This window comes from Acartia tonsa, chromosome 13 (genome assembly GCF_053477335.1).
Source record: "Acartia tonsa isolate MP-2025a chromosome 13, ASM5347733v1, whole genome shotgun sequence".
In the NCBI taxonomy this organism is placed as follows: Eukaryota; Metazoa; Arthropoda; class Copepoda; order Calanoida; family Acartiidae; genus Acartia; species Acartia tonsa.
The window spans coordinates 32,499,244-32,527,008 of record NC_137272.1 but is presented as its reverse complement, the minus strand read 5'-3'; the positions used below and the strand labels follow the sequence as shown (position 1 = coordinate 32,527,008).

Genomic DNA, 27,765 nt, shown 5'->3' with positions numbered 1-27,765 from the left:
CTTTTATGGAATTTTATTGGTTGGTTCATTAAACTGTCCTAACGTTTCAACCACTATTCTACAGAAAGGGTAGTTTTGTTTATAGATATTGTGGATGAACATCAGCCATTGCCTTATCCCTGAATTTAAAGTGAAACAAGAGACAAAAAGCCATTACATATATCTTATTTATTAATTAGTTTAATTTGTAAACTGTCATTTTTCAGTGAGATTTTTGTTAATAGAAAAAGTTATATTTTTAGTTTTAGATAAATGAGTTACAAAATTACAATGAAAATACTTATATTAGCTCTGTTATTCCATATGGGTAAGTCACTTTTTTAAAGCGAAGATTTTATATAATTAGGGTCGGTCCGTCCGTAACGGTCAGCTCTTTTCGTTAATTTAGACACTTTAAAATTGTCCTATCAATTTCAAACTTTGCATAATTATACATTTAACACTTAAGAAGTGTAAAAACTCTAGAATTTTTACCAGAAAGTCTGTTCTTATTATTCCTATTTCATCAATAATCAAGCCCTAAAAATGAAAGTATGTATGTTCTGACTTGACAAGTATTAATGTTCGTTTGTCATACAGTTTCAGAGCTTCACTTTTATGCATGTTGTCATCCTTGTTTTTGATATTAAATTTTGATGTTTTAAATGTAAATCCCAGTTAAGTGCTTTGCTTTTTTAAGTACTAGCGGCTTTGCCCCTAGCCTCTAGGGGCTTTTCCCCAAGAGATAATAAAAAAAATTAAGGCGAAATTCGTTAAAGGACCAAGGAAATCTTCTACAAAACATAAAGGACCAAGGAAATCTTCTACAAAACATAAAGGACCAAGGAAATCTTCAGCAAAAAAAAAAATGGGGGGGGGATTTTTTGTTATTGGGAGGTTGGGGGTGTCCCACCCCCCAAGAAAATAGCTTAAAACCACCACAGGACCAATAGGTCTATACCCTGAAGAGTAGAATCTGATCGGTTCAGTGGTTACCGAGATCTTAAGGGACAGACAGACGGACAGACGGACAGACAGACATCGTTCTACTTTGTATTATAGATAATAATTGTATTTTGGTATAAGCCGTTAAAACTGTGTTTATGATTTATCTAAATAAAAAATTAACTTATCAAACAATTTATTTTTAATTTTATAAGGGAATGGAGTTCCAAAATCTGAAAATAAAACCACTTCAGCTAATCAGGTACCTAACTATTATTTGTAATTTTTTATCAAGATAATGATATTGGTTTGATGTAAATTTGAATGCCTGTTTAAAATTGTAACAGTTAGGTATTTTGAAAAAGATGTATATGAAAAAGCTAATTTGATACTAATAAACTTTTCAATTAAAGGGAATTTTTCAATTGTTTGTTTTTTATTTTAGGTCATATTAGGCTTTGGATTTTATTTGGTTGTGGGTAGCCCCACAGGGTTAGGACATCACAAGTACTGGTACCCCCCCCCACCCCCACCCCCCTCTGTTATTTTCAATTTATATCTAAAAAATAAGGAAGTTTCACTGCTCGATTTTCACTTTTAGAGATAAAAACAAGATAGGTAGGTATTATTAGAAAATTTCAAAAGTTTATTTTAATAAAAAGTGAGGTTTCACTACTCGATATGCACTATGAGGAAAAAAAGGGATAGTTGCATGAAGTGCATTTAACAAGTTTAATTGCAAGCATAAGTTACAAGAATATATATCTTGTATTTAAAAAAATAGCAATCAATTTGGCACCACCAAAATAGTCATCATTCTGTTTTTGTGAAAACAGGAGATCCATTTATGTTGCATATATCCAAAAAAATATGATTTTCAAGTCTTGATATTTTTGAAATTACCTGGTAGAAAATTAAAATTCTTTCAAATATATGTCCTATAGATGGATTTTAAAGTATATAACTGAAAAAACTATGCAGTTTACTAAATTCAAGTTTAAATGCACTTCGTGCAACTACCCCTTTGAAAAGATTCTATTTAAATGATTATAAAGTTCTGTCGTTTTTTTAGAAGAGTCTAATTAAAACAGATGTTGATACACAAGTTGTTCTTCAAAAGTAAGATTTATTTTACCTGTTTACATATTTTTCCAAAAATATTCCTCATTTGATCCTTTTCGTGTTTTTTTTTTCTTTTTTAAAAGTATAAGATGCTACTTCTGTGTTAATTATGTGGTATCCGCCGAGGATAAATGGCAGACACCGGAGTTCAATTAGATTACGGCAGTGTGACAGACGTGGACACCTTACTATAGAGAAGCTACGCTTCTCTAGCTTTCACTAGATAATGATCAACATCTATTTTCAGTTGTCACTTTATTGAAGGGTTAAGAGATACTGCAGTTATATACAACAAACAATAATTACATGGATAGGAATAAATAATCATAACATAAAAGCATAAATAATACATATACAATGGTCAGTTTGGGCAATAATGATTCCCCCATCCCTGGAAAGGGTGGGGGAGAATTAAGAATACAGTTAACCATAATAAACATGACAGATTCAAATCATTAATTCTAAGCGTAGGGAGGGGGTCACTAGACCCCTTCCCCAGGACTCGGGGGAGGGCCATTGACCCTCCACCGAACCCCAGATCAGGGGTGCCATAGACATGGCTCACGGTTGCCGAATACCACAACTCTCCCCTCGGAAGGCTGGGAGGTGGTTTCCCTACCAGACTTCCGACAGTGGTTGAGGCCTTCGGCCCGCTCCTTAAGGCTAAAATATATATACAAACGATAATGATTCAATGGAATCCTAGTGGTGAGTATCTTCTTAGGGTTGATGGGCTCCCAATGTGGGATAAAAGGCAGAGGCTGACTTGGGTTGGATACGTTGGTCAGCGCCGGCAGGTATCAGGTTTGCTGGTGGCACAGTTGTTGCTGGAACGGTCAGCAGTGGGGCCTGCGGGTTGTTGTTGGCAGCGGCTGGGGCACTGGCTGCCAGGTTGATTGTCTGAGCAGCGGCCTGTCCTCCTGAGGGGCCGCGGGGTCTGCCAGAGGGCGGTCCTGGCCTACCTGGGCGGTCATGCCCGCTGTCAGTTGATTTCATAGACACCATTTCCTCGGCTGCTTCCCTGCCGATGGGAATGGCATCCCAGTCCACTGAAAAGTCCCGGGACTTGGCATGGTTGAGCCTGGCTCTAGCCAACGCCTTCCTATACAAAGCTGGATGGTACAGGAACACTTGTGATATCGCATTCAGGGCTGCCCGGACTCCTCCTTGTGCTGCTGCCAGAGAAATGATGGTTAGGTCCCCCAGCAGTTTGAGGATCAGCAACAGCAAGCACAGGATGGCGGCGCCATCTCCCCACTCGTGGATGGCTTGTCTAAATCCTGCCCAGACATCCAGGGCTGCCTCTCCTTCCTCCGCCAGTCGGTCAATGTTGTAGGACACTATCCCATGGTCTCCTGTGGCCGAACAGCTGCCTTGCTGAACGCAGGAGCCATAGGATAGGCCGGTCAGCATGGCACTCTTGTATGCTGGGAACGCCAGCAGTTGTTGCCAGTCATTCAACTCAGCCTGCGAATACAAACCACCTGAGCTGAAGTCATCTAAGGGTTCTGTCAACAACTGCTTAGGCGTATCCAGCGGGGGTGGCCTCTTCTTGGGAGCAGGGGTTAACTCTATCCAGCCTTCCTCCGCGTGCACAGTCAGGGGGTAGGTGGAGGAACAGGGAATCTTGGTGGCGTGCTCACTGTATACCCGTGTCACAGCGTCTACAAACCCTGTGGGCTCCACTGGCACTTTGTCCCAACACTCCTTGTGTTCGCGGACAACATACTTGTGCCTTTGGCAGGTCAGCTGCAGCAGGATGTCTCCCCTCAGTACCGAGAACGTGCTCCCCTGGACACGCACCGGGTGGGCCGGATCTAGTTGCTGGAGCTTCCAGCAGTTGGCCGCTACTTCTTCTGCTGCAGTGCTTCTCATGCGCGTTTCCAGGGTAAATCCAATATAACCTGCATGGATCTGTGCTTGAAGGGGAACGTCAACATCCCTGGCCGACACTCTGGGCAGCGCAGCCGCGGCTGGGTCAGCTGCCACGAACAACGCTGGATGGTTGGTGGCATGGGCCTCGAAGTCGCAGTTCACAATTGAGGTGGGGTTGGTCATGTTGATGAAAAACTGGGCCTGATGGTCAACCAGATATGCATCCCTCACCAGGCTGGGCTGGAGGCTGCGGATCAGCCTCAAGGGGCAATCTCTTCCCAGGTGGTCCCACACGTAGGTTGCTTCCCCAGTGATACAGGACAGCTCAGAATGGGGACACTCGAGGGTCAGGTGGTCAGACTGGGACTCCACCCGTCCATCCTCCACCACATAGGTCTCCTCCTTGACCAGCAGCCGCCGCTCCTGGAGCACTAATTCATTGCGGTAGAGCTGGCCCTCAAAGTGGACGTCCTCCCCCTCGCAACCCACCCCCTCGGGGCTGTTGACGAGGGCGCCCACCATATCAATGGTGAAGAACAGGGGGTGGTTCAGCTGGAACGTCAGTGGCTGGGTCTTGCCTGGCAACGTGTATACTCGGTTCCTGGCCAGGTCTCGGCACGCTTCTGGGTCTATCTTGGTTGGCCTCATGAGGGTGGGGACCGAGGTCACCTTGAGGTGACCCCATACCCCACACCTGAATGTCCACTGGGACACGGTGAGCTGACAGCTGAACCCAGTGGTTTCCCTCACCTTGACTTGCTGCAGGACGTGGACGTCATGGCCCAGGGGCACCTCCTGGTGTAGGGGCTCCGTGTCACACATCTTTTCTTTATTGTAAGACGTGACATGGGTGGGGTTGGCACAGTCCCACCCCACCAGGACGTAGCTGGTTGTAGGCCACACGGCTGCCAGCAGGAGGCCCCACAGGACCATCCACCAATGGGAGAGGCTTCCAGGTAACCATCTTCCTCGTACACGCGGCTGGGGATCTCCGGCTCTGGTCACGGCTGCTTCTTGGGGCTGGACACGGCTGGGCTGCTCCTGGCTAGATACAAATTTCCATTGAGCGTTATCTGTATGCGGCCGAGGCACCCCGATACCCTCCCCAATGACAGACTGGCAAGCGACTGGCACTTGCCTGGGTGTCGGCTCCCCTAGCCCTAAGTGCTCCCTTCCCTGGTCCAAGGCATGCCCAGTGGCATGGGGCTGAAGTGCATGTGGCACAGGCTCGCCCTTACTCAATGCCCTCCCCTGCCCTAGGAACTCAGGTGCATGTGGCACAGGCAAGTCCTTATTTTCCCAAATTTCAATCTCCCCAGCCTCGGGTGCAGGGGGCACAGGCAAGGCTGGGTGTTTACAATGTTTTGGATACAACACATTTAACAAATTCAACTTATCCTGATGGTGAGCCGCTGGGTTCCCTTGGCTGGTAGAGGGCTCTGGATGGCATGTAGCTGGACTCTCCCTGCAGGCTGGTGGCGCTGGCTGGCATGTAGCTGGGCTCTCCCTGCAGACTGGTGGCGCTGGCTGGCTGGGGGTGACGGGTGTCACCCCTTCCTCTGGGACCGCTGGCTCGTTCCAGGACTCAGGTCTCTCGGTGGCGGCGACGGTTGTCGCCCCAGACATCAGGTTGGAGGCTGGCTCGTTCCAGGATCCAGGTATCTCGATGGCGGCGACGGTTGTCGCCCCAGGCACAAGGTGGGAGGCGCTGGATAGCACCCCCCCATCATCCCAGGTGGCGACGCCGGGTGGCGTCCCATACATCGATGCAGAGGTGCTGGCTAGCACCTCCTGCCTCTCTCGTTCAGCGGCTGCCAGGGCCTCCCCATACACCGTCTCAGGGACGCTGGGCAGCGCCCCTCCACTCTTGCTGGGTAGGCTCAGTCGGGCAGGTTCCATCATGTTGAGGCTGAAAGGCTGGGGCCTCAGCACCTCTGGCTCGGCTATGTTGTTGGGCTGTACCAGCTCTGGCCCCAGATGGTTAAGACTGAAGCCTAGGCCAACCCGGTTGGGTTCAGCCGCGCCGCCCAGTACGTTGATCCTAGCTGGGACAGTCCCGAACTGCGGCATCCCATCGGCTCGGTCCGCAGCTCTGGGGGCGGCTGCTTGCGGTGGTGGTGCTGGGGGCGCGCTCCCTTCCATATGGGCCACTCTGCTGGGCTTCCCTGGAGGGGCACCCTTGTCGGCGGTGCGCCTGCGGCTGGCTACCTGGGCCCAGTCAGCTCTACAATCGGCCGCCGTGTGACCGTCATAGTGGCAACGCTCACACTTGGCAGAACGGTCACGGCGTGGCTGGGTGCGCCTCTCCTCTAGGCTAACTTCCACAGGCGTTGGACAGTCTCGAGCTCGGTGGCCTCTCCCCTGGCAGCGGTAGCAGCGGCCTGGAACCTTGTCATCTGGAGCGACCTTCCCCATCTGGTGGAGACCCGGAGCCAAGGAGCCAATCTCCATTGGCTCTGACTCGTCATATTGGGGCAACTGGATGCAGGCAGATCCAGTCAGCCCGTCGGTCGAGTCCACTAAGCACACACCTTCCTTCAGCTGCTTAGTAACCATGGTCACGGTGAACATGGCCTTGCGAGTGTACTCAGGTACACTCGCAATTTCATGGTTCATCATGAGGCGTTTTACATTGGCGTTACGAATTCCACGATTTAATTCGTCCACCAACAACTCAAGATCCTCATGGTTGTAGGCGTCCCTATACAAGGCGCACTTTGTTGATATGTACGCCTGTATAGGTTCTGTCGAGTGTTGCTTGTAATCCCTAAACGCTTGTTTAAGCGTTTGGGATTCAAAAGCAGGGCGAAATAGCAATTCACACTCGGTCTTGACCTGTTCGTAGGTCAAGGCTTGGCCTGCCTCGCCAAACAGATGGGACGCCATTTCCGCCGCTTGCCCTACCAATGACAGTAGTAGGGCGTTGCGGCGGTTGAGGGAATCATGAGGTGGCACGCGGTAAGCCGCCCATGACATCTCCAGTCGGCGGATATGTGCCGACCAGGACTGCTTGGGCGGCCCTCTAAACTCCGGCAGATTGCTCAGCATCAGCTTGCGGTACTCGGCTGGGGCCGGCTGAGGGTCATCCTGGAGCCATCCTGGGGCTTGGTCACCTCCTGGGACTTGATGCTGGTCCATTGGGTCAACGGTGAAACGGCGGGCACAAAGTTATACAGTACTATAATGAATGGGTTGTCACTTGAGGCTTCCTAGCCTAACAGCCAACACTGTTTGTATCACTAGGTTGGGGGTTTTAGTTGCAAAGATATAACTTAGCTGTACTTATCAATAGTTAGGTGTTGAGGTAGATAGATGTTGAGGGTCTGAACTGCTGTCAGGAACTGATTGGGTTTTCCCTTATCACACTAGAGCTAGGAGGAAAGAAACTTGCAATTCTTTATTTGCTAAAAATACCCCTGTTAAATGCTATGGAGTAGCTCCGCTCTGGTATGAAAGTGTGTGTGTGTGTGTGCGTGAAATCTTCTGTCCTTGTAACGCGCGTTCGCGCCGTCAAATCCGCGCACACGGGGAAAACGCGCTCTCACCCCTCAGCTCGCTCTCTCATTGGTCCGCTTCGTCCGTTGGATTTATGATATTTTCCGCACTCTGTTGCGCTACCCGTGAATGGCGCTCTGTGTATCCGATCGCTAGCTCCACACTACAGACGGACTTAGTCTAGTGTGGGTAGGAAGGGGGGAAGCGCGTGAGGGGACGGGGGTAACTCCGTCCGTTCCCACTGTGAGGGAGGGGGGTAACTGTGTGCTGGTGTAATGGGGCCTTTGCTTCTTAATCTTAGGCTTATCTGTTATATCACCCTGATTGTATTTGCCTTCAATGGAGAGGGGCCCCTCCCCTTCCCTTGGAATAAGGGGTGTATTGTTTTTGTGCTGTGGGCTTGAGATTGTTTTGATTATATTACATCTAGCTTTTATTTTTGTCCTTATCACAATTGCATAACAGATTTGTTGACCAACTCTGTTCTATTTTTAGCTGTTATCACAATACACAGTAATCCAAGCCTGTTCTATTCTTAGATTTATCACAACACAACAATTTGTTTGCCAAGCTTTGCTCATAAATCTATTGTTTGGCCATCACACTAGGGTGGTAATCCCTGCAAATGTGATATAATATCTGTCTTCTAGATGGGTGGCTGCGTTGTAGCTTCTCAGGATACTCGGGGTTGACGTAGTTTTTCTCTGTTCTGGTGCACTACACCCGTATGTTAGCTCACAGCTTGCAGCTATGTGGCATGTTTCAGCCTATCGGCGGCAGGGAATGTCCCGTCCTGCTAGCGCCACTGGTTCGGATCCTGCTATTTCTTGCAGTAAAGTTGGCCTATTTTCAGCCGTCTACACGTATTTGGCTTGTTTCAGCCGGTCCGCAGGCCTGTTTCAGCCCTTTTGGCGCTCAATTCTCCGTTAGATATCAGCGCTGCTCGCGGTTATTCGTCAGATTTCGCTGTTTCGCTTCCACAACTGCCGGATGCAGAGTTAAACTTTGCTGTCCAGGGTGGGTAATTCAGGTTGCTTGCGTCAGTTTTGCCAGATTCACTGCTGGGAGTACCTTAGCCTCAGATGCGCGTCTGCTCTACACTTGTGGTTCGCCGTAATCTCACACAGCTGTCACCAAAGTTGTGGTATCCGCCGAGGATAAATGGCAGACACCGGAGTTCAATTAGATTACGGCAGTGTGACAGACGTGGACACCTTACTATAGAGAAGCTACGCTTCTCTAGCTTTCACTAGATAATGATCAACATCTATTTTCAGTTGTCACTTTATTGAAGGGTTAAGAGATACTGCAGTTATATACAACAAACAATAATTACATGGATAGGAATAAATAATCATAACATAAAAGCATAAATAATACATATACAATGGTCAGTTTGGGCAATAATGATTCCCCCATCCCTGGAAAGGGTGGGGGAGAATTAAGAATACAGTTAACCATAATAAACATGACAGATTCAAATCATTAATTCTAAGCGTAGGGAGGGGGTCACTAGACCCCTTCCCCAGGACTCGGGGGAGGGCCATTGACCCTCCACCGAACCCCAGATCAGGGGTGCCATAGACATGGCTCACGGTTGCCGAATACCACAATTACGTTGGGGTTTACAAGAGTCAGGCTTATTAGTACCCATTTTGGTTAAGCTACTAGGGTAAGAAATAAGTTTTAAAATTTTTTTTAACAATTCATAACTTTTAAATTGAGGTTGTAGATTCATGAAAGTACTCATATTTTAAGGAGTTGATTAAAACATTAACATTATGGAAATTTGAATTTGGGTTATAAACTTTACTTCCCTCTCTTACACGCCCCATATACAATTTAAAGTTTAAACCGTTATTTCAATTTTGAAGTCCTGTAAATGAAAATCTGAACCAGACAGAATTAGAACAGAAAATTGAAACCGAAATTGATGGTTATCATGAGGTAAAATTTATATTTCGTTACATCCTAATATATAAAGTAGTAAGCTTTTTTTTTGTCTGTAGCGAAGGATCTCACTAACCGCTGAAATAAAATGGTTCTCCTTTAGTGAAGCTTCTTAAAGGTCCCAGGATAGTTTTAGGCTAATTTATTTTCATAAAAAAAGGTTTTAAGCTGTTTTCTCCACTTTCATATTCCTTCTAATATTCTTAGATACTATGGACGCAACCGCTAGTTTTATAATAAATAGCTAAAATGCCATATACATTATACATGAATACCTACCCAAAAGGGTATTTCTCAATTGCTTCACCGATAAGGACCTTCTTAAGATAAATATCCTATGGACCAGGGAAGGTTGAAAGGTTCATAGCTATTTGGGAGAGGGCACATCCACCCTTCAAAGATAAATCCCTCCTAAAAAAAACCCTTTTATTTTTTTCTGCAAAGCTAAAATTCAGTTGATGGTTAACTTTCCGCTAGGTTATTTGAAATGAATATCCAAGTCTTGACTTCAACGTATGTGCCACTTTTTGTACCCTAACTTAAAACAGTATGGAACTAAACCACCCCAACAAAATTACTGCACTGGGATTAGCCATGTCAGTTTTGTTTTAATGAGGTAAATGAGGAACGGTACAGGGCAGAACCGCCGCACCCGCCGAAAACCGCCATTTTCCACCAAATTATCTTTAACAAAAACTGATATGTCTTGCTCATTTTAGATAAAGAAAAGAATTCAGTTTCTAGAGGAGCATCTAAAGAAACATGCAGATTTTAATTTAGTAAGTTTATTTTCTAAGCAATAAGTAAAAATAAAGAGAAAGCTAAACAAAATTTAAATTCACAAACTTTACAAATCTACATATAAATTCCTTCCTACTGAATGAACGAACTGACCAATGAATTATGTTAATGTTAGCAACCCTAATTGACGACAATTTTCCCCCTGTCATAAATAATAACCACGTATATTCTACTACAGCCATTTTTGTAACAGGCCTGACATACTGACAGACTTAGTTGTATCAATGAATATTTCATCGGTTTGCCCAACTTTGGTCTTCAGAATTTAAAACTATAAAACTTTGGGAAATGCACTTCATTTATACAAAATTTTATAAATTGCGATAAAGTTAATGCTCATTTTAGGTTAGCTAAGGGAAAACATCTTTTAGGGATAGGGACCTGCAGGGGTAAAAACTATAAAAAAAAATGCCAATTTTAGCAGTTCTGGAAACGTTCTAAAAAGTCTAACTTAAAATTTTTTAAAAATATTAATTTACATATATGTTCTATTCATTTAGAAGATATGTTTTTAAAGTCTTTCTAAAGTCCTAAATGTTACCAGATTATTATATCCGCTGGATTATACCCGGTTCTGAGGGGGGACTGCCATTTACACATCCAGCAAATTTACAGTGGATGTGTTTTCGCCAGTGTAATGGATGTATTTATGACAAACTCAATTTTTACTGTATAAATGACAGTAAAATCGATTCTCATGCCATAAATACATCCAACACTGGCAAAAATACATCCAATATTTTTATACATATGTCAAAAATACATCTGACACTGGCATTTACACATCCATACTTTTTCAATTATATGTCATAAATACATCCAACACTGGCAAAAATACATCCATAGAAATTTAATTTAAAATAATAAGAAAACAACTTGTATATTATTTGAGTTATAATATATTTGTCAGGTAAAATAAAAAGCATTATAAAGATTTAAATCATAATATATTTGTCAGGTTGACATTTTTTATAAGGACATGTTCTTTATTTTTTTTTTAAATACAAATAAACAGTTAATAAATTGACCAGTAAATAAACTATGTACAATAAGATATATAAGTTTTCCGGAATTTTAAAGTTAGGGGGAGATTTGAAATCTGCATCAAATTTTGAGGATTTTTTATAAAATTCGTTTTTTCTATAATTCTTTATCTAAAAGCGGAAATGCTATTTAAGTTAATTAATTTTGGCATCTGTGATTGGTGGATTTAAAAAATCTGCGCTCTGATAGGATGGCGTACATCATTCAACCAATTAAAGCGCAGGTAGTTTAAAATCCACCTATCCTATTGGTCAAAATTAATTAACTTAAAATGCATTTCCGCTTTTAGATAAAGAATTATAGAAAAAACGAATTTTATAAAAAATCCTTAAAATTTGATGCAGATTTCAAATCTCCCCCTAACATTAAAATTCCGGAAAACTTATATATCTTAATGTCCAAAGATGGATAAAGTTGTAAACTAAAGAATAGCTTCTAAATTAAGAGAATTGGGATAGTTTGAATTTATAAAAAAAATTTGGATAGGAGAAAAATATTAGAGGGAGTAATGGGGGAATGGATGTATTAAGGCTCATCATTTTAAATCTAATCAAAATAAGCAGGAATATAGGATAAACTAAATTTAAACAACAGCTATATAGGTCTGATTATTTAAAAGCATAATGAACATTCAATGAATATTACTCCTTGTGTTTAAAATACACTGCAGAGTTATATTTTGATATATTGTATATTCTTCTGAACATAGTAAAAATTTTATGTTTTCCAAACTATTTATCCCTTTCTTAAACCTTACCCTACCCAAATCTCACAACCCTATTTTAGAATTTTTCTAGAAAATTTACAAGGCTTAGTCATATCTACAACATTTTAATTAATATCAATTTTACCAAATGTTTGTATTTTATTTATTGAAACAATGAAATTTGTTTTTAATTTATCTTTAGTTATTTAACTGAATTGCAATTTAATGAAACTAAGAACTTATAATGTAGTAAAGTATAACATGAAATATATCAATTTTAAAATGCTTTAAGCTAAACCTAATAAAGAACAATACTTCAATATAGCTCGAAGTTGTTCATCTTGTTGTTATAACTAAAAAGGAAAGAAGGGTGTAGTAGATATTTAAAATAAACATAAACAAACTTTTAAACATGAATCAATTGAAAATAATTGAATATTTATTGGTGGAAAAGATTAAAACCTTTTGTATGTTTCCCAAAAATCCTAAAAAATAATTAGCAGGGAATGTACTTGAATGGTTTTGTCCACAATAATTTGACCACCTTTGCAAATGTATTGATGTTTTGAAGGGAGCATCTTGAGAAAAAGGGAAGTAAATAGGGGGAGAGTAACTAAAATAGGGCAAAAATTTAAAATCTAAACATACTGTACAAAATCTAATTAATTGTAAATAAATATTATAAATTAATCTAGATGTATATTTGCCAGTGTTGGATGTATTTATGACATATAATTGAAAAAGTATGGATGTGTAAATGCCAGTGTCAGATGTATTTTTGACATATGTATTAAAATATTGGATGTATTTTTGCCAGTGCTGGATGTATTTATGGCATGAGAAAAAGGAAGAAAACATTTTGCCAAAAATACATCAACTGTAAATTTGCTGGATGTGTAAGTGCTATAGCCCCGTTCTGAGCCATACTGAAAAATCATTATCGTATCGTATTACAGCCAATTTTCTACGATGTTTTAAAAAAGCAGAATATTAATTCCCTGTAGTTTTGTTAGCCCGGGCCTTCTGCCCTTGGTGCTAACAAAACTGGTTAAAATCATATAATTATTCATTTTGATGTATATAATGCGATGCTATTGATAACATTTTAAACATTTATTATAAAAATAACACAAAAAATCTTCCAAGACTGAACAGAAAAATCCTCGAAACTAAATAGGAAAAAAAATCAAGTTCGTTAGTTTTCAAATAACAGTAAACTAAATATATTACACAATTAAAAGAAAATGGCCATGAATATCGAACTTCTCGGAGGCAAAGTTGAAGGAGTTTTCCACATTGGGGACCAAGTTTTTACTGGGACAATGTCTAAACTAAGAAGATTTGATGATACTGGTCTTGAGATAACACAGCATACAATTAGATTACAGCGGGGAGATATGAGAGTGAGCTGTAACAAGATAACAACAGATGGAGGTCAGGATGTCCAACCTCGGTTTACCATGGACACTCAAGATGTGCCACAAGAACAGGGGGTGATATTCTGTCTGGAGTGGATGGATGCCGTGGCTGGGGGTGTATTCTCAGAAGCTGCACAGGGGGGCAGAGGAATTATAGACGCGGATCATATCTTCAATGCAATTAACCATTTTCTACACGATGTGCTATAATTAAAAACATTAATTGTAAAAGTAGAATAATAAAATTTAAGTTTTTATGTTCAAGTTTATAATTTTTAAAATTCTAAAAGTAATTTGTTTTGTATTTGAAATAAAAAAAAATATTTTATGTTCAATTATAGGTAAACATTTCCGCCATAACGGTACGGACTGACAGACGGACAGACAAAGTGTATTATAGAGACGCTTTGATACTAAATATCTACAAGCATGCAAAGTTTTTCTTTAATTAGGGTCTGTGCGTCAGTCCTTGCATAAATCTTTACGTGGCGGTTTGTTATTTTAGACATGTTAGATTTGTCCAATCGATTTCAATTGGATAATCCTTTTTCAATTAGGTACCATTGTAAAGCGTAGCAACCATACAATTGTTACGTGACAGTCTGTACGTCCATTTGTACCATTCTAATTTTATTGTATGATATGATTATCCCATTTATAAGATTTTTGGTACAATATTTCCTACGACAACAAGGTACAATATCTTAAGCGAAGTTTCTCTAAAAACATGTCCTAAATATATAAGTATGTCTTTTAACCCTTATCGGTCGGGGGGGGGGGGGCGTTGAACGCCCCCCCATCCGGTTTTTTCTTTCTCATTTTCTGTGTGTGAAAGATAAAGAGCCCAAACTGCTTGACTTTTTAAGTATGGGTATGACACATAACTGAGAGTTGGAATTTTTTGAAAATCTCTATCCTGGCGGGCACAGGATGCCAGCAAACCTGGCAGGGTCATCCAGGTAAAGAACAAAAATATTTTTTTGACTTAAACAAAGCATTTTATCTTACCAAATTACTAAAATATCCTTTAGTAGTACATCCTTATCTTAAATACAGGTGTTCAAGTCAATTTCAGGTTCCAGGTATGATCCTGCAGGTCCTGATCCTCCAGGTCTCCAGAAATCTTTAAAAGGCTCCTGTGGCCGCAATTTTTGACTTCAAATTTTAAACTTAAGCTTTTCTTACATGTCTAGATAATGTTGTAAAATTTCATAAAGATCCGCCGCCGTTTTCACGCCGACCGCCGAGTGCGACGGCTGGCAGCTGCCAAGTACAGCTGCGGCCGCTGAAATTTTTTTTTGATATTTCAAATATAAAATTTACATAAAAATAAACATTTTCTGCAAAAAAATTGTTCTTCTAGCTTCAAAAATAAAAAAATTACAGCCGTTTGAAATTTTTAAGTAAAAAAGGACCTAAAAACAAAGGTTGTTAAATAAAAGGGTGAAGGAAGCGAAAATTGACTTAGACTTATAAAAGGTCGGAAATTCATCATAACACAGGGGACTTGCACAAAAAAATTTAGCCCTCTAGCTTTAATAGGAACTGAGATAATAAGGGGGGGCGTTGAACGCCCCCCCCCCCCCCGACTGATTAAGGTGCGGCAAGGGGCCCGACTGTTAAGGGTTAAACAAAATCCTGTATTTACGTAATTTTGCAAAAAGTTTATATATATTTTTGTTTTTATTCAAATTTCAGTTTTGTTTAGATAAAAACCGAAGACTTGGTTGACGCGGCCTCAACGTTACAAACATTGAAGAGAACAATTATTGTACCATTAGAAACCAACCTACTTGCTGTTAGGTATACTTATCCCTATATAAAAGTAAAAGGATGCCTGTCTCTCTGTTTGTACCGAAGGGTTACGATTCTCCTTTACAGTGTAGCTTATATTTCCCAAGAGAAATCATTCATAGAATAAAATGTCTAAAAAATCATTTTTACTTTTAAAAAAATAAAATTTAAATAGGTCGACTTTCTCCCCCACCTCAAGTGTCCTTAGAGGCCTCTAGATGCGTAGCCACCAGAAACTTTATAAACTATGAATTGCCGTTTTTAGAATATCTATTTATCGAATACTTGTATTTTAAAAAGTTAAGTTTTTTCATTTAATTGTACATGCACATACAAGCGAACACTTTCTTCACTGGCTTAAAATCTTTAAGTACTTACATTTTTATTTTTTAGTTCAAACTAGTAGTGTCAAAAATTTTCAACCAATAGTATTAACCTCGTGATTGGTTATTTTGTTTATCATAATTGTGATTATTTAGATCTCAGATAGCTAAGGAGGGTCATCAGTTAACTGCTGAAGAGCTACATCTAGTCAATTCTGTTATAGGTGAGACAATTATACAAAAAAGGGAGATAAATATAATTCAAAGTAGATTGATGTTTGTTAGTCTGGTTGAATATTAAGATTTCTGTAACTGCTGGACTTCCCCCTCCGCTATCCCTCACAACTATACTAGGCCCTCCATATATTTTCAAAATTAAAAACCGGGAGAAAGGGGATTTAATTGAAACTACTCTATTAAAAGATGACCTGCATAAAGCAGCTATGTTAATTGTCAGGGTGGATGGGGATATTGGTCTCAAATTTAACTGGTACCAAAAGTATTATAAAAAGGCTCTCTCATTTGCTGGCTTAATTACTTTAAATCTATATCAGTTCTCTTAACTTCAGTGTTTAAACATTTCAATAAGAAATTTGGTAATTGTAAACTGGAGCTAAAGCTTCTTTTAAACTAAAGTAAAACTCAGAGAGAGGGCACCATGTGCTGTTTATTACACTAGTCGGCAAAGTTTTATAATAACGTTTTCTTATTTGTTGGCTTAACAACTATGGGGACTTTTATGGAATTATGATTGGTTGAATTATTGAGTTGAGTGTTCAAACGTTTCAACCACTTATTTTAATCTACAGATTGGATAACTTTGTGTGTCATCATTGGAGATGTACATCAATTTATCGGCCATTGTCTTATCCCTTTAGATCCCTAAGTAGAACTAATATATAATATAAGACTAATATGTTATAATTTAGAAAATGCTGATGGATTTTTAAAGAACTCTGAAGAGAGGCTGAATAATCTGGAGCTTATTGAAAATGTAAGTAAATAATAGTGGCCAGTCCAGCTTATACCAACAATGAAATTAATTCAGGAAAAAATCATGAAACCTATACGTGTTTTTCAGCTGTCGTTGGGGGGCAACACATTGTAAAATTGACGACCTCTCCATTTGCCCCCCAAATATAATTTTATATTTATTTCGCTTGTTGGTTATACCTTATACCTGTGGCCAGTCAGGGATTGCGCTAGTTATGCTGCTTTGCAACTATATTGTTCTTGTTAATTAGATTATAAAATTGATTGTGTTGTAATAAGATTCCTTTCTTAAGTTGCACATTATGTGTTCAAAAAGTCAAAAATTCTGTGACTCGATTACATTAAAAAATAATGAGAGGCAGAAAAACCAGGAAGGAAGGAGAAGTGTTTATAACACTAGTCCCCAAAAGGTTTTGTAATTTTCTTATTAATTGTCTTAACAACTTTGGGGACTTTTAATGAACTTTGGTTGGTTGGTTCATAAAGTTGAGTGTCTAAACTATTTTACCACTAATTGTAATCTACGGAAGGGGTAATTTTGTTTATCATTATTAGGAATATACATCAATGTACATACATTTACATCAATTGTCTCATAGGCTTAAAAACTTTGGGAACTTTTGGTTTATTCTGATTGGTTAGATCTATAAATCAAGTATTTAAACGTTCCAATCATCAATTGTAATATACAGAAGGAGTAATTTTGTTGGGGTTGTACATTAATATATCGGCCATTGTCTTATCCCTTTCTATCCCTGAATCATCTTTGTTTTCAGGACTGGGATATCCAGGAAGAGAGTGAGAAGATCAGACAGGCAGCAGGTAATCAATACTTGCTGTAAAAACTTTCGGGGATAGTCCCTTTCGTGGCAACGCCCCTTAAGGGGCGATTCTTCGTATTTTCATAATAGCTTTTCTACTATTTCTAGCCCCTGCAGGGACTATTCCCAAACTTTCATTATAATATTTTGTAGCGAAGCTACTCTATGAGTCAGTTTGTCTTTTTGACCATCGGTCCGGCTTCTATTTAAGATAGACTGTTAATTTGATTGGTAAAAATGCACCTGTCCAATGAGCATCTAGTATACATTTTATTTACTTAAAGGTTTTCACGATTTTTAAAAGCGAAGCTTTTCTATAATTAGGGTCGGTCCGTCCGTACGTCCGTCCGTCCATAACGGATAGCTTTTTTTGCTAATTTAGGCATGTTAGAATTGTCCTATTGATTTATGTACTTTGCATGGTGATTCCTGTAATAGTTAGGTACGATTTAGAAAGCGAAGCAACTCTATAATCATTACCAGAATGTCCGTACGTCCATTTTAAACATGTTTATTTTTTTTACTTTTTTTAACAACAAATTTTTATGTGTTCTAATAATTCGAATGATCTGATTTTTGGTATACTGATTCCTTGGACAACAAAGTACAATATTATAAGCGAAGCAACTCTATAATCAAGTCCTAAAAATGTAAGTATGTCCATAAACATTATTCTGTATCAAGCAGTTTTTCAACAATTTTACTTACAATTTCACTTCGACATTTATACATTTATATTTTGATTATTCAGTTCTGACACTATACAAGTGTTAGTGTCCGTTTGTCCTACCGTTTCAGTGCTTCGCTTTTATGGATGTTGTCATCCTTGTTATTTTATATTTATATCATTTCTTTCTCTTTCCTTTTTTTTGTAAATACTGAATATCTACTGATAATGTTCTGTCAGTCTGTCCATTCATGTTTTTTTGCATCACAACTTATGGATGTTGTCAACCTTGTTTTATATAATATTAATATACTATGTTTTACTCGTAGAAAGTGTAAATATTCCAGTAATGCTTCCCAAGATGGATTCTAAAGGGTAAGACAGAAAATTGATACTTTCTTGCTTATTAGATCCAATGTTTATTTTGTAACGTGTCAGGTTCTAGTCTGGACCACGTCAATTTACAAACTAGAGACGTTAAAAATGGTGCTCCTGTTATGTATGATGATAAAATTAAGGGTACTTGGTTGTCTTGGCCCTTAAACAGGAGCAACTCATTACCATGCACGCACAGTTAGAACAAAGGACGTCCAATAAAAAGATTGATTGTCATGTGATTAGATCTATAGTATAGATGAATATGCAGATAACTAACTGCCCCCCTTTTCTAAGGACCTTTTTCGACTGCTAGCAAATTGTTTTCTGCTGCTTGGCTGTTAATATTTCCGACACTATATGTTGAATTTCAAAGACCCAATTGAGAGTCGGCACGAGGTCCTTGGGATGGGGACTTACAGTTATTCCCCCCCCCCCCTCCCATGTTTTACTCTTATGTCATGGGGTTGTTATTATACCCAATATCAAAAAAAAGGAAACATTCTCTTTTGTTTGTTGGATCAATTTTATAAACAGCAGACTTACCAATACGAGGTATTCTACACTTAAACTTCCACTATGGTTTTGAAACCAGTTTATATCGATTCTTAGTCATATTGAAAATGCTTGTAAAGCATCGTATTACAGAAAAATTTCCACGAATATAAAAATGAAAATCATAAAAGTAATACCCGTTTTGTAAGCGTTGGCCTTTGGCTCCTCCGGGTTAACAAAACTGGTTTTAATCTTATAATCTTTGTTATTTTATTAACCGCGGAAAGCTGTCTTTAATACGATGTGATTAATAACATTTAATGGTATTACTGTACTTGGTCTTAATGTTTTCCTGATTATATTTTAGTCGGATAACTGCCAAAGCTAGCGAAGAAAATGCTCTCAGAACAAAGAAACTACAAAAAGTTCAAGAATTAGTTCTGAAAAGGGTAAGTATAAATTTTTGGATCATGGAAAGAAAACGAAGTAGCGATTTCCGGCGTGTTTTTACAGTAGCTTTCCTCCTATTTCTAGCCCCTGTGGTGGCCCTAACCCTGCGAAGTAATCATTAACATTTACCTAACCTAACCTAAAATAACTTATCAAAAGCTACTTTTAAAAATACTAGCGTCTTCGCCCCTAGCATCTAGAGGCTTTATATTCCAAGAGGTATGGAAGGGAAGAAAACAAGTCTAAAACCATACCAATTAGAAATTATAAAAAATGAAGTTGCCTAAAACCATCTCAGAAGCTTCACTATAAAGGAGAACCATATCGGTTCAGTGGTTAGCGAGATCCTTTGCTACAGACAAAAAAGTTTACTACTTTATATAATAGGACTACGAAACCCGCTACTTCGTTTTCTTTCGATCCAACTTTTGAGTATAGTCCCTTTCGTGGCAACGCCCATTAGTATTCTTGGTATTTTCATAGTAGCTTTCTCCGATTTCTAGCCCCTGCGGGGAGCTCCAACCCGAAGGGGCCAATTGCCTAACCCTGCGGGGCAATCACCTAACCCAGTATAACCAAAAATAACCTATCAAAAGCCATTTTTAAAATACGACAAATCACCCCTCGCGTTGCCACAAAAGGGACTATATCCCTACTTTTTTAAATCAAACAGTTAGTGCTTTCTATTTGGTACCTAATTGTTACAGGAATGATCAACCAAAAGTTACATTTGATAGGACAATTATAACTAAAAGAGCTCACGTACTGACTTGCTTACAGACGTACGGCCGACATACAGATCCTAATTATAGAAAAGCTTCGCTTTATAAATAGTACTGGCAAAAATAAACACTGACAAACACAAATGCATTTTATAGGATGATTCAAATGGGCAATCTTAACAATTTAAGATTTGATTATAGAGATGCTTTGTTTATAACATTGTGCTTAATCATCCTACGAATCACTATTACAAAACTTAAGGACATATTCTATCAAACATGACTAAATTGTTACAGGAATTATCAAACAAAGTTTTGAAATAATATAAAGATTCTGACCGACCCTAAACGAAGAAAATATATAAAATACAACATGTTCACCTATAAAATTTTCAAACTCGAAAGATTCTAATCAATTAAATATAAAAAGTTAATAATATAGACTGCTTTTTGACAGCTTTTCAGCCGCTATTTTATGCTTTATTTATTCTAAAATAATTTCAGGAACAGCTGAAGCAGATGCTAAGTGAAAAGGCCTCCACTATTGATTTTAAGGAATTGAAACTAAAATTAGGTAAATATATTGTCTCATTTTTGTAACTTTTTGTAATAAATATAATTTTAAATATTTCTTTGTCAAATCTGTAAACAACTTCTAATACCCAGAAAAATGGTATAGCCAACAAGCAAAATAAATCTGTAATAATATTTGGAGGGCAGATTAAAAGGTCGTCAATTCTTACCCCCCTACGACATCTGAAAATCACGTATAGGTTTCATGATTTAATTTCGTTAATGGTATTAGCTGTTCTGTACCTCCTACTATACGGAAAGAAAGTTTAATTTTTGCAGATATTTTATAATTAAGTATGAAGAGTTTTTAAGGGAGGAAGGATAGGTTGATAAGGAGTGTTTTGTTGTTATATTACTAAACTTAACCTAATGTCATTCAAAAAAGGTTTTTCTTCAAAAGTAAGGGGGTGGGGGGCAATATATCAATTATATTGTTCAAACATTTCTACCAATAATTTTGAATCATAAATTATGTAATTTTACTCTTTATAATTAAAAGTACATTAATTTATCGTCCATTGTCATCTCCCTTAAGATCCCTGGAGTGTTCTCAGGTTTATCATCCAATGAACCGTTCTTGTTCAGCTTAAATCAACAATTAAATTAATCGGCGTCGGAGAGCGACACTTAGAAGAATTGATGGCCTCTTTATACCCCCCCCCCCACACACACACACACACAATATCTTTTATATTTATCTCGCTTGTTAGCTATACCTTATTCCAGGTTTCTTGTTTATATTAAGATCTTGAGGCTGCCGAGGACGTGGAGCCTGGTTTTGGTAAGAAACACATCAAGGAAGAATTGCAAGCTGCTGCAGAAAAATCACATGAGGTTTGTCTATCTATCTATCAATAAATCTATTGTATACATATTAATCATTTAACCCCTTCCCCCTCTAATTTTGAAATCTAATTATCTATCGTACATCTTTCCATTTGCCCCTTACAGGTTTGAAACTAGTTACTTCATACCACAGCCACTATGGAGGGCAAAGAAGATTATAAAAACGCCATAAAACCACCGTCTAAACGTTTGAACCAATAATTTTGATTTGCAGAAGAGTTGACCCTTATGGCTATACAAACGATTCTCAGCTTACTACATGACGACTTGGGTACAAACACTAAGAAACTGTGGCTAATCAATCAATCAAGGGGGGGGGGGGAGTTCTGACACATTTGAGTAAACCTGGTGTATAGGCTTTATCTTTGGACTGAGAGGATAGGTTATTTGGGATCGTTCTTATATGATGAATTTCCCCCATATTTAAGTTTTTTTTGGACAGGCCTCCAGGTGGTCTCTGTACAGGTAAAAATGAAAAAAAAATTTAGAGTTAGATGTCAGCTTATGAGACAAAATATGTATGTTTTTTCTTCAAATATGTGAATAACAATCAAAAAGAAGCATATTTTGTTTTAAAAGTTAACCTCTAACTCTTCAAAAAAAATCTTATGAATAATTTTTATCTGTACAGAGACCAAATGGAGGCCTGGAGCTCCGGAACCTGAAGGCCTATCCAAAAAAATCTTAAATCTGGGGGAAATTCATCATGATGATTTTATCCTTAATAACCTATCCTCTCAGTCCAAAAATAAAGCCTATACACCAGGTTTGCGCAAATGTGTCAGAATTCCCCCCCCCCCCCCCCTTAATCACTTTACAGAAGAGGTAACTTTGTTTATCATAAATGTATTTGTTTAGTTTTTGGACAAAGAGGTTCATCATGGAGAGAGCAGCCTCATGAAACATCCAGCAGGTACAAGTTTCATTCAATAGGTAAGGGAGGACCATATCGGTCCAGCGGTTTGCGAGATTCTTTGGTACAAATAAACAGACAGGCAATCGTTTATTTTATACTAGCGGCTACGCCCCTAGAGGCCTCTAGTGGCACTTAAATGTTTTTTTTTTAAATAATACGTTACCTATCTATTTTTGCGTTTAAGTCTCTATGATACTCATCTATGTTGCGATTTTTTTGTGATTTCTCTTGGGAGGGTGGTGGTGCCCTCCCCCAAAATGGTTATAAACCTTCCCGGGACCTATGAGAAGTTACTCTCTTAAGAAGAACCCGATCAGTTCAGCGGTTAGCGAGATCCTTCGGTACAAATAAACAAACATCATGATACTTTAATATAAGGACTAGCGGCTTCGCTCCTAGCCTCTAGGGGCTTTGCCCCAAGAGGTTTAATCAAACCAATTTTTTGTATTTTGGATTTAAAAGAAAAATTTAAAGAAATTTTTTTTGGGGGGGGGATTTTTCATTTTTGGGGGGGTTGGGGGTGTCCCACAGCAGACAGACAAACAAATAGACAGACAAACAGACAGACAGACAAACAGACAGACAAACAGACAGACAAACAGACAGACAGACAAACAGACAGACAAACAGACAGACAAACAGACAAACAGACAGACAAACAGACATCGTTCTACTTTGTATTATAGATAAGGATAAGGTCGATAATAACTGAACCGTTTTGAGTTTTTCATTTTACTGAAGATTTTTATAGGTCCTGAAATGGTTGTAGGCTACTCTATTTTCAGATTTAAGACGTGGGATAGTTTTAGGTTACTTTTTATTCCCTCTAGAATACAGAGCCCATAGATACGGGGGCGCATCCACTAGTTACCCTGTTATATAAACTAGTCAGTTTTTTTGTCTGTAGTGAAGAATCTCGCTAACCGCTGAACCTATATGGTTTCTCCTTTACACTGAAGCTTCTTGTAAGTCCTCAGATGGTTTTAGGAAATTTTTCTGACCTTCCGTATCCCTTAGAATATAAAATTCCTTGTTCTCTATATAACAGTAACAGAATATTAGAGCTGTGCGTAGCGAAGGATCTTGCCAACCGATGAACTGATATGGTTCTCCTTTACAATAAATCTTTTATTAAATGTAGGAAGGTTAAAAACTAATTTAGGGAGGGTACCTCCACCCTCCCAAGATATTAAAAGATACCTTTAAACTTCTCACTTATTAATCCTTTTTGTATTTATTTCTGCTCTTCTTTTTTAATAGTATTATTTTTTTCGTTAACTACATTTTTAGAGGTAGCTTCCACGTGTTGGATCTTGGCCATTTGTCTTGCTGGAGTCTCTGCTTGTGTAAGTATTAATTTTCATTTTATCGTTCATGGTCTTATCCACTAAGATATTGCTAATTTCCTATTAATGGGGGGGGGGGGGATTGGGTGGTTTTGTTTGTTTATTTATTACTTTTGATCAGGTTAGTTTATGTTATATTGAGTACTGTGTAGCCATCTGCAGTGCAGGGGTTATTCATAAGCAAATTTGATAAAGAAAGGGGTGGGTTTTTGGTAGAATCCGTAAAGGTGTGTGTTTTAAGGCTTAAAAATAGTAGTAGAACGATAATATTCACTAAATATGTGCATTTCTTATTGAAAAGAACTATAGACAAAAATTTTTTTAAAAAGTTAACATACGTTTTTATCGTTCTACTACTGTTTTTTACTTATAACACATAACCTTTACGGATTTTACCAGAAACCTACTCCTCTTACTTAAGTTAATTTTTTATATCAAATTTTAAAAATATTGGGGATTGGTTCATTGCTCGATAGGCACTTTGAGGGAAAGCACCAAAAAACATCCTTATTTATGTTAATGGATTCATTATTACTTGGACCATACACAATTTTTTGATTGTCTCTAATAAAATACGTAGCTGGCTAAAATAACGATTCCCCCTCCCCCTTTAGCCTAATCCCCCTTCCTTAAACTGGATAAATGAACTGACCAATAAAAGACATGGGTAATATCTATCTAAATATACTACATTTTTTACCTGTCATAATATACACATATATTCTTTATTCATTTTTAAAAGCGAAGCTTTTCTATAATTAGGGTCCGTCCGTAACGGATAGCTTTTTTCGTTAATTTAGGCATGTTAGAATTGTCCTATCGATTTCAAATTTTTTATGGTGATTCCTTTAATAGTTAGGTACGATTTAGAAAGCGTAGCAACTCTATAATCATCACCAAAATGGCCGTACGTCTATTTTAAACAAATTTTTATGTGATCTAATCATCCGATTAATCTGATTTTTGGTATATTGATTCCTGGAACAACAAATTATAATGTAATAAGCGAAGCAACTCTATAATCAAGTCCTAAAAATGTAAGTATGTCCAAGTCCATAAACATTATCCTGAATCAAGCAGTTTTTCAACAAATTTACTTACAATTTTGCTTTGACTCTTATACATTTATATTATGATTATTCAGTTCTGACACTATACAAGTGTTAATGTCTGTTTGTCCTACCGTTTCAGTGCTTCGCTTTTATGGATGTTTTTATATTTTAGTTGGTGTTTGTGATGTTAATAAAGTTATGTGCCAGACAGAAACAAAAACAACAGTGGAAACGCAATATGCTAAAGGTAAAATCAGAACTGGATCTTTAAATCTTTAGTGGTGAGCCACATTGGGGTGAGCCAACTTTCCACCAATGAGAGCACAGCATTTTATGAAATGCCGCGCTGTGATTGGCTGAAATTCGGCTCACCCCGATCTGGCTCACCACTAAAATGATTTAAAGATCCAGCTCAGTTTATACTTGCAACGAACTAATTCGGAAAATAATCACGAAACCTATACATGATTTTCAGCTGTTATTGGGTGTCTAGAATTGACGACCTTTACTTCTGCCCCCAAATATTATTTTAGATTTATTACGCATGTTGGTTATACCTTATTCCTGATTTATAATATTTTTTTATATAAAAGAATATGAAATTGATAATAATTTTTTTTTGTAGACACAAGTGACCCCAAAAAGAGATAGAGATACAACGGGGACCTATTGTGAACTGGATGAAGTCAAGTAAGTCAAATTATAGAGTAGCATAGCTTAATGCTATTTTTAAAGTTTTGAAAAATGCCTCAAACTGTCGTTTTCAACTGAACCATAAAACTATATAAAAGGTTTCATGATATTTTACTTTGTGTACCTAAACTTCATTGTAATCAGTCAGGATGATATCTGTATACCTAATCATCATTGTAATTTCAGACATGAGGACAAAATATCAGTCCTGACTCTGAACAACCCATCTCCATAACCTTGAATTAATAATATAGCTAGGGAGATACATGTATACCTAATCATAATTGTAATCAGTCAGGATGATATCTGTATACCTAATCATCATTGTAATTTCAGACATGAGGACAAAGTGTCAGCCCTGACTCTAAACAACCTCTCGGCACAACCTTGGATTGATAACAGCTGGGGAGATTGGTAAGTTTTTAAAGTGAAGCTTTTCTATAATTAGAGTCCGTCCGTTCGTAACGGTTATGTCTTTTCGTTACTTTAGACATGTTAGAATTGTCCCATCGATTTTAAACTTGGCATGATGATTCCTATGACAGTTAGGTACGAATTAGAAAGCATAGAAACTATATAATTGTTACAGAAAGACCGTACGTCCATTTAAAACATGCAGTTTTGTAAATTTTTTTACAACATATTTTTTTCATCTCATTTTTGGAAAAATGATTCATTGGAAACAAGGTAAAGTATTTTAAGTGAGGCAACAAATTCGTAAACAATTTCCTTTATACTTGGAAATTAATTTTCTGCTTATTAAGTTCCTACACTCTACAGATTTTAGAGCTCCGCTTTTATGGATGTCGTAATCTTTGTTTTTTTTATCAGTTTTTTCTAGGAATCCTATTCTAGATTTAAACCTAATTTAAGACATATCATGAAATATCATGTAATGTGTGTGTTATTGAGAATTTTCCATGAATAATAAAACAAAACTATAAAACTAATTACGTCCCTTTTGTATCTTTTCTATCGAGGATAATGGAAAAAAATATCTGTAGATGTAAATTATTGGTTGAAAAGTTTGAACACCAACAGGAATTACATAAACAAAGTGTTTGAGCCAACGAATAAGTTATTTTAGTTAGGATGTTAGGTTAGGTAAATGTCAATGGTTGCCCCGCAGTGTTAGCGCTCCTCGCTGTAGCTATAAATGGGAGAAAAGCTACTGTGAAAATACGACGAGACACCCCTTAAGAGGCGATGTCACGAAAACTTCAATGCCCAAACAGTGTAATTTACAGTCCAAATTCATTTCTCATCCTGTTATTAAAAGCGAAGCTTTTCTATAATTAGGGTCCGGACGTCCGTCCGTAACGGTTAGCTCTCTTCGTTAATTCAAACAGGTTAAAATTGTCCCATCGATTTCAAACTTTGCATACTGATTCCTATAACAAAAAATAGGTACGACTTAGCAGGCGTAGCAACTCTATAATCGTTACCAGAAAGTCCGTACGTTCATTTTAAAAAATAGGATTTTTTTACTTTTTTGACAACAAATTATTTTGTATGTTAAAATAATCCTATTCATCTGATTTTTTGAATTTTGATTCCTAATACAACAAGGTACAATGTTATAAGCGAAGCATCTCTATAATCAAGTCAGTATGTCCTTAAACAGTACTGTTTATTCAGTTTCAACACTCTACAAGTGTTAATGTTCGTTTGTCCTTCCATTTCAGAGCTTTGCTTTTATGAATGTTGTCATCCTTGTTAATACTTGTTAATCCTTGTTAATCCTTGTTAATACTTGATTCAATTTGTTAAACTTTCATTCTTATTGCAGGAATGAAGAGATGAAGCACAAATTAAAATAAGATTCAAAATTTGTGATATATGATATTATTTTTATTTATTCTGACAATATATCTATGTATTTAAAATTATTTTATTTTCCTAATAAAGAGGTAGTTGTACGAAATGCATTTAAACTTGAATTCTACCAAGTAGTTTAAAATATATCAAGACTTGAAAATTGTATTCTTGTGATATATGCAATCTATATAGCTGGCTTATTTTCACAGAAACAGCATGACGTCCAATTGTTTGTTATTTATGGTAATAAAAAATTATATATGTATGATGGTATACTCGTACCTTATGATAGAGATCATTTTCCTGAAATGCACTTCATGCAACATCCCTTTTCTTTCTAGTTTTCCCTATTATCGTTCCTATGTTATAAGCTTGTTTGGGTTAATCAAGGGTTATGAAAATTGAGAGCCTCGTCTCTCAAATATGTTTCTTGTGACTTCACTTTAAACTATGTTAAAATTAGCTTCAGAATTACTATTTTTCGTGAAGTTCGTTTATAAATTTTTAGATAAAAGCTAATTAATTTAGATTCATAAAATTACAATT

General features: G+C 38.0%; 1 protein-coding gene across 2 annotated transcripts; it reads left to right on the top strand.

Moving 5' to 3' along the window:
- The first annotated feature begins 177 nt into the window (after positions 1–177).
- LOC145304687 (uncharacterized) lies at positions 178–27,484 on the top strand. 2 transcript variants are annotated; one of them, XM_080146628.1, is made up of 19 exons: positions 178–307; positions 1,140–1,186; positions 1,997–2,043; positions 9,291–9,363; positions 10,086–10,145; positions 15,044–15,138; positions 15,609–15,676; positions 16,382–16,446; positions 17,222–17,267; positions 18,263–18,308; positions 19,171–19,252; positions 20,480–20,549; positions 21,294–21,382; positions 22,253–22,307; positions 23,607–23,656; positions 24,881–24,955; positions 25,334–25,398; positions 25,738–25,815; positions 27,191–27,484. In XM_080146628.1, the coding sequence occupies exons 1-19, from the start codon at positions 253–255 to the stop codon at positions 27,219–27,221; spliced, it is 1,197 nt and encodes a 398-aa protein (XP_080002754.1). In that variant the 5' UTR covers positions 178–252; the 3' UTR covers positions 27,222–27,484. The 2 variants fall into 2 exon arrangements, with proteins under 2 accessions (XP_080002754.1, XP_080002753.1); XM_080146627.1 differs by having other exon boundaries at positions 23,601–23,656.
- Positions 27,485–27,765: the final 281 nt, after the last annotated feature.

What these genes read in the sequence shown, in the direction of transcription:
- LOC145304687 (XM_080146627.1), top strand. Translation starts at nt 253, where the DNA reads ATGAGTTACAAAATTACAATGAAAATACTTATATTAGCTCTGTTATTC. An exon ending in CTGCAGAAAAATCACATGAG is followed by an intron (nt 21,383 to 22,252) that starts GTTTGTCTATCT and finishes GTATTTGTTTAG; the next exon opens with TTTTTGGACAAAGAGGTTCA. An exon ending in GGAAACGCAATATGCTAAAG is followed by an intron (nt 24,956 to 25,333) that starts GTAAAATCAGAA and finishes TTTTTTTTGTAG; the next exon opens with ACACAAGTGACCCCAAAAAG.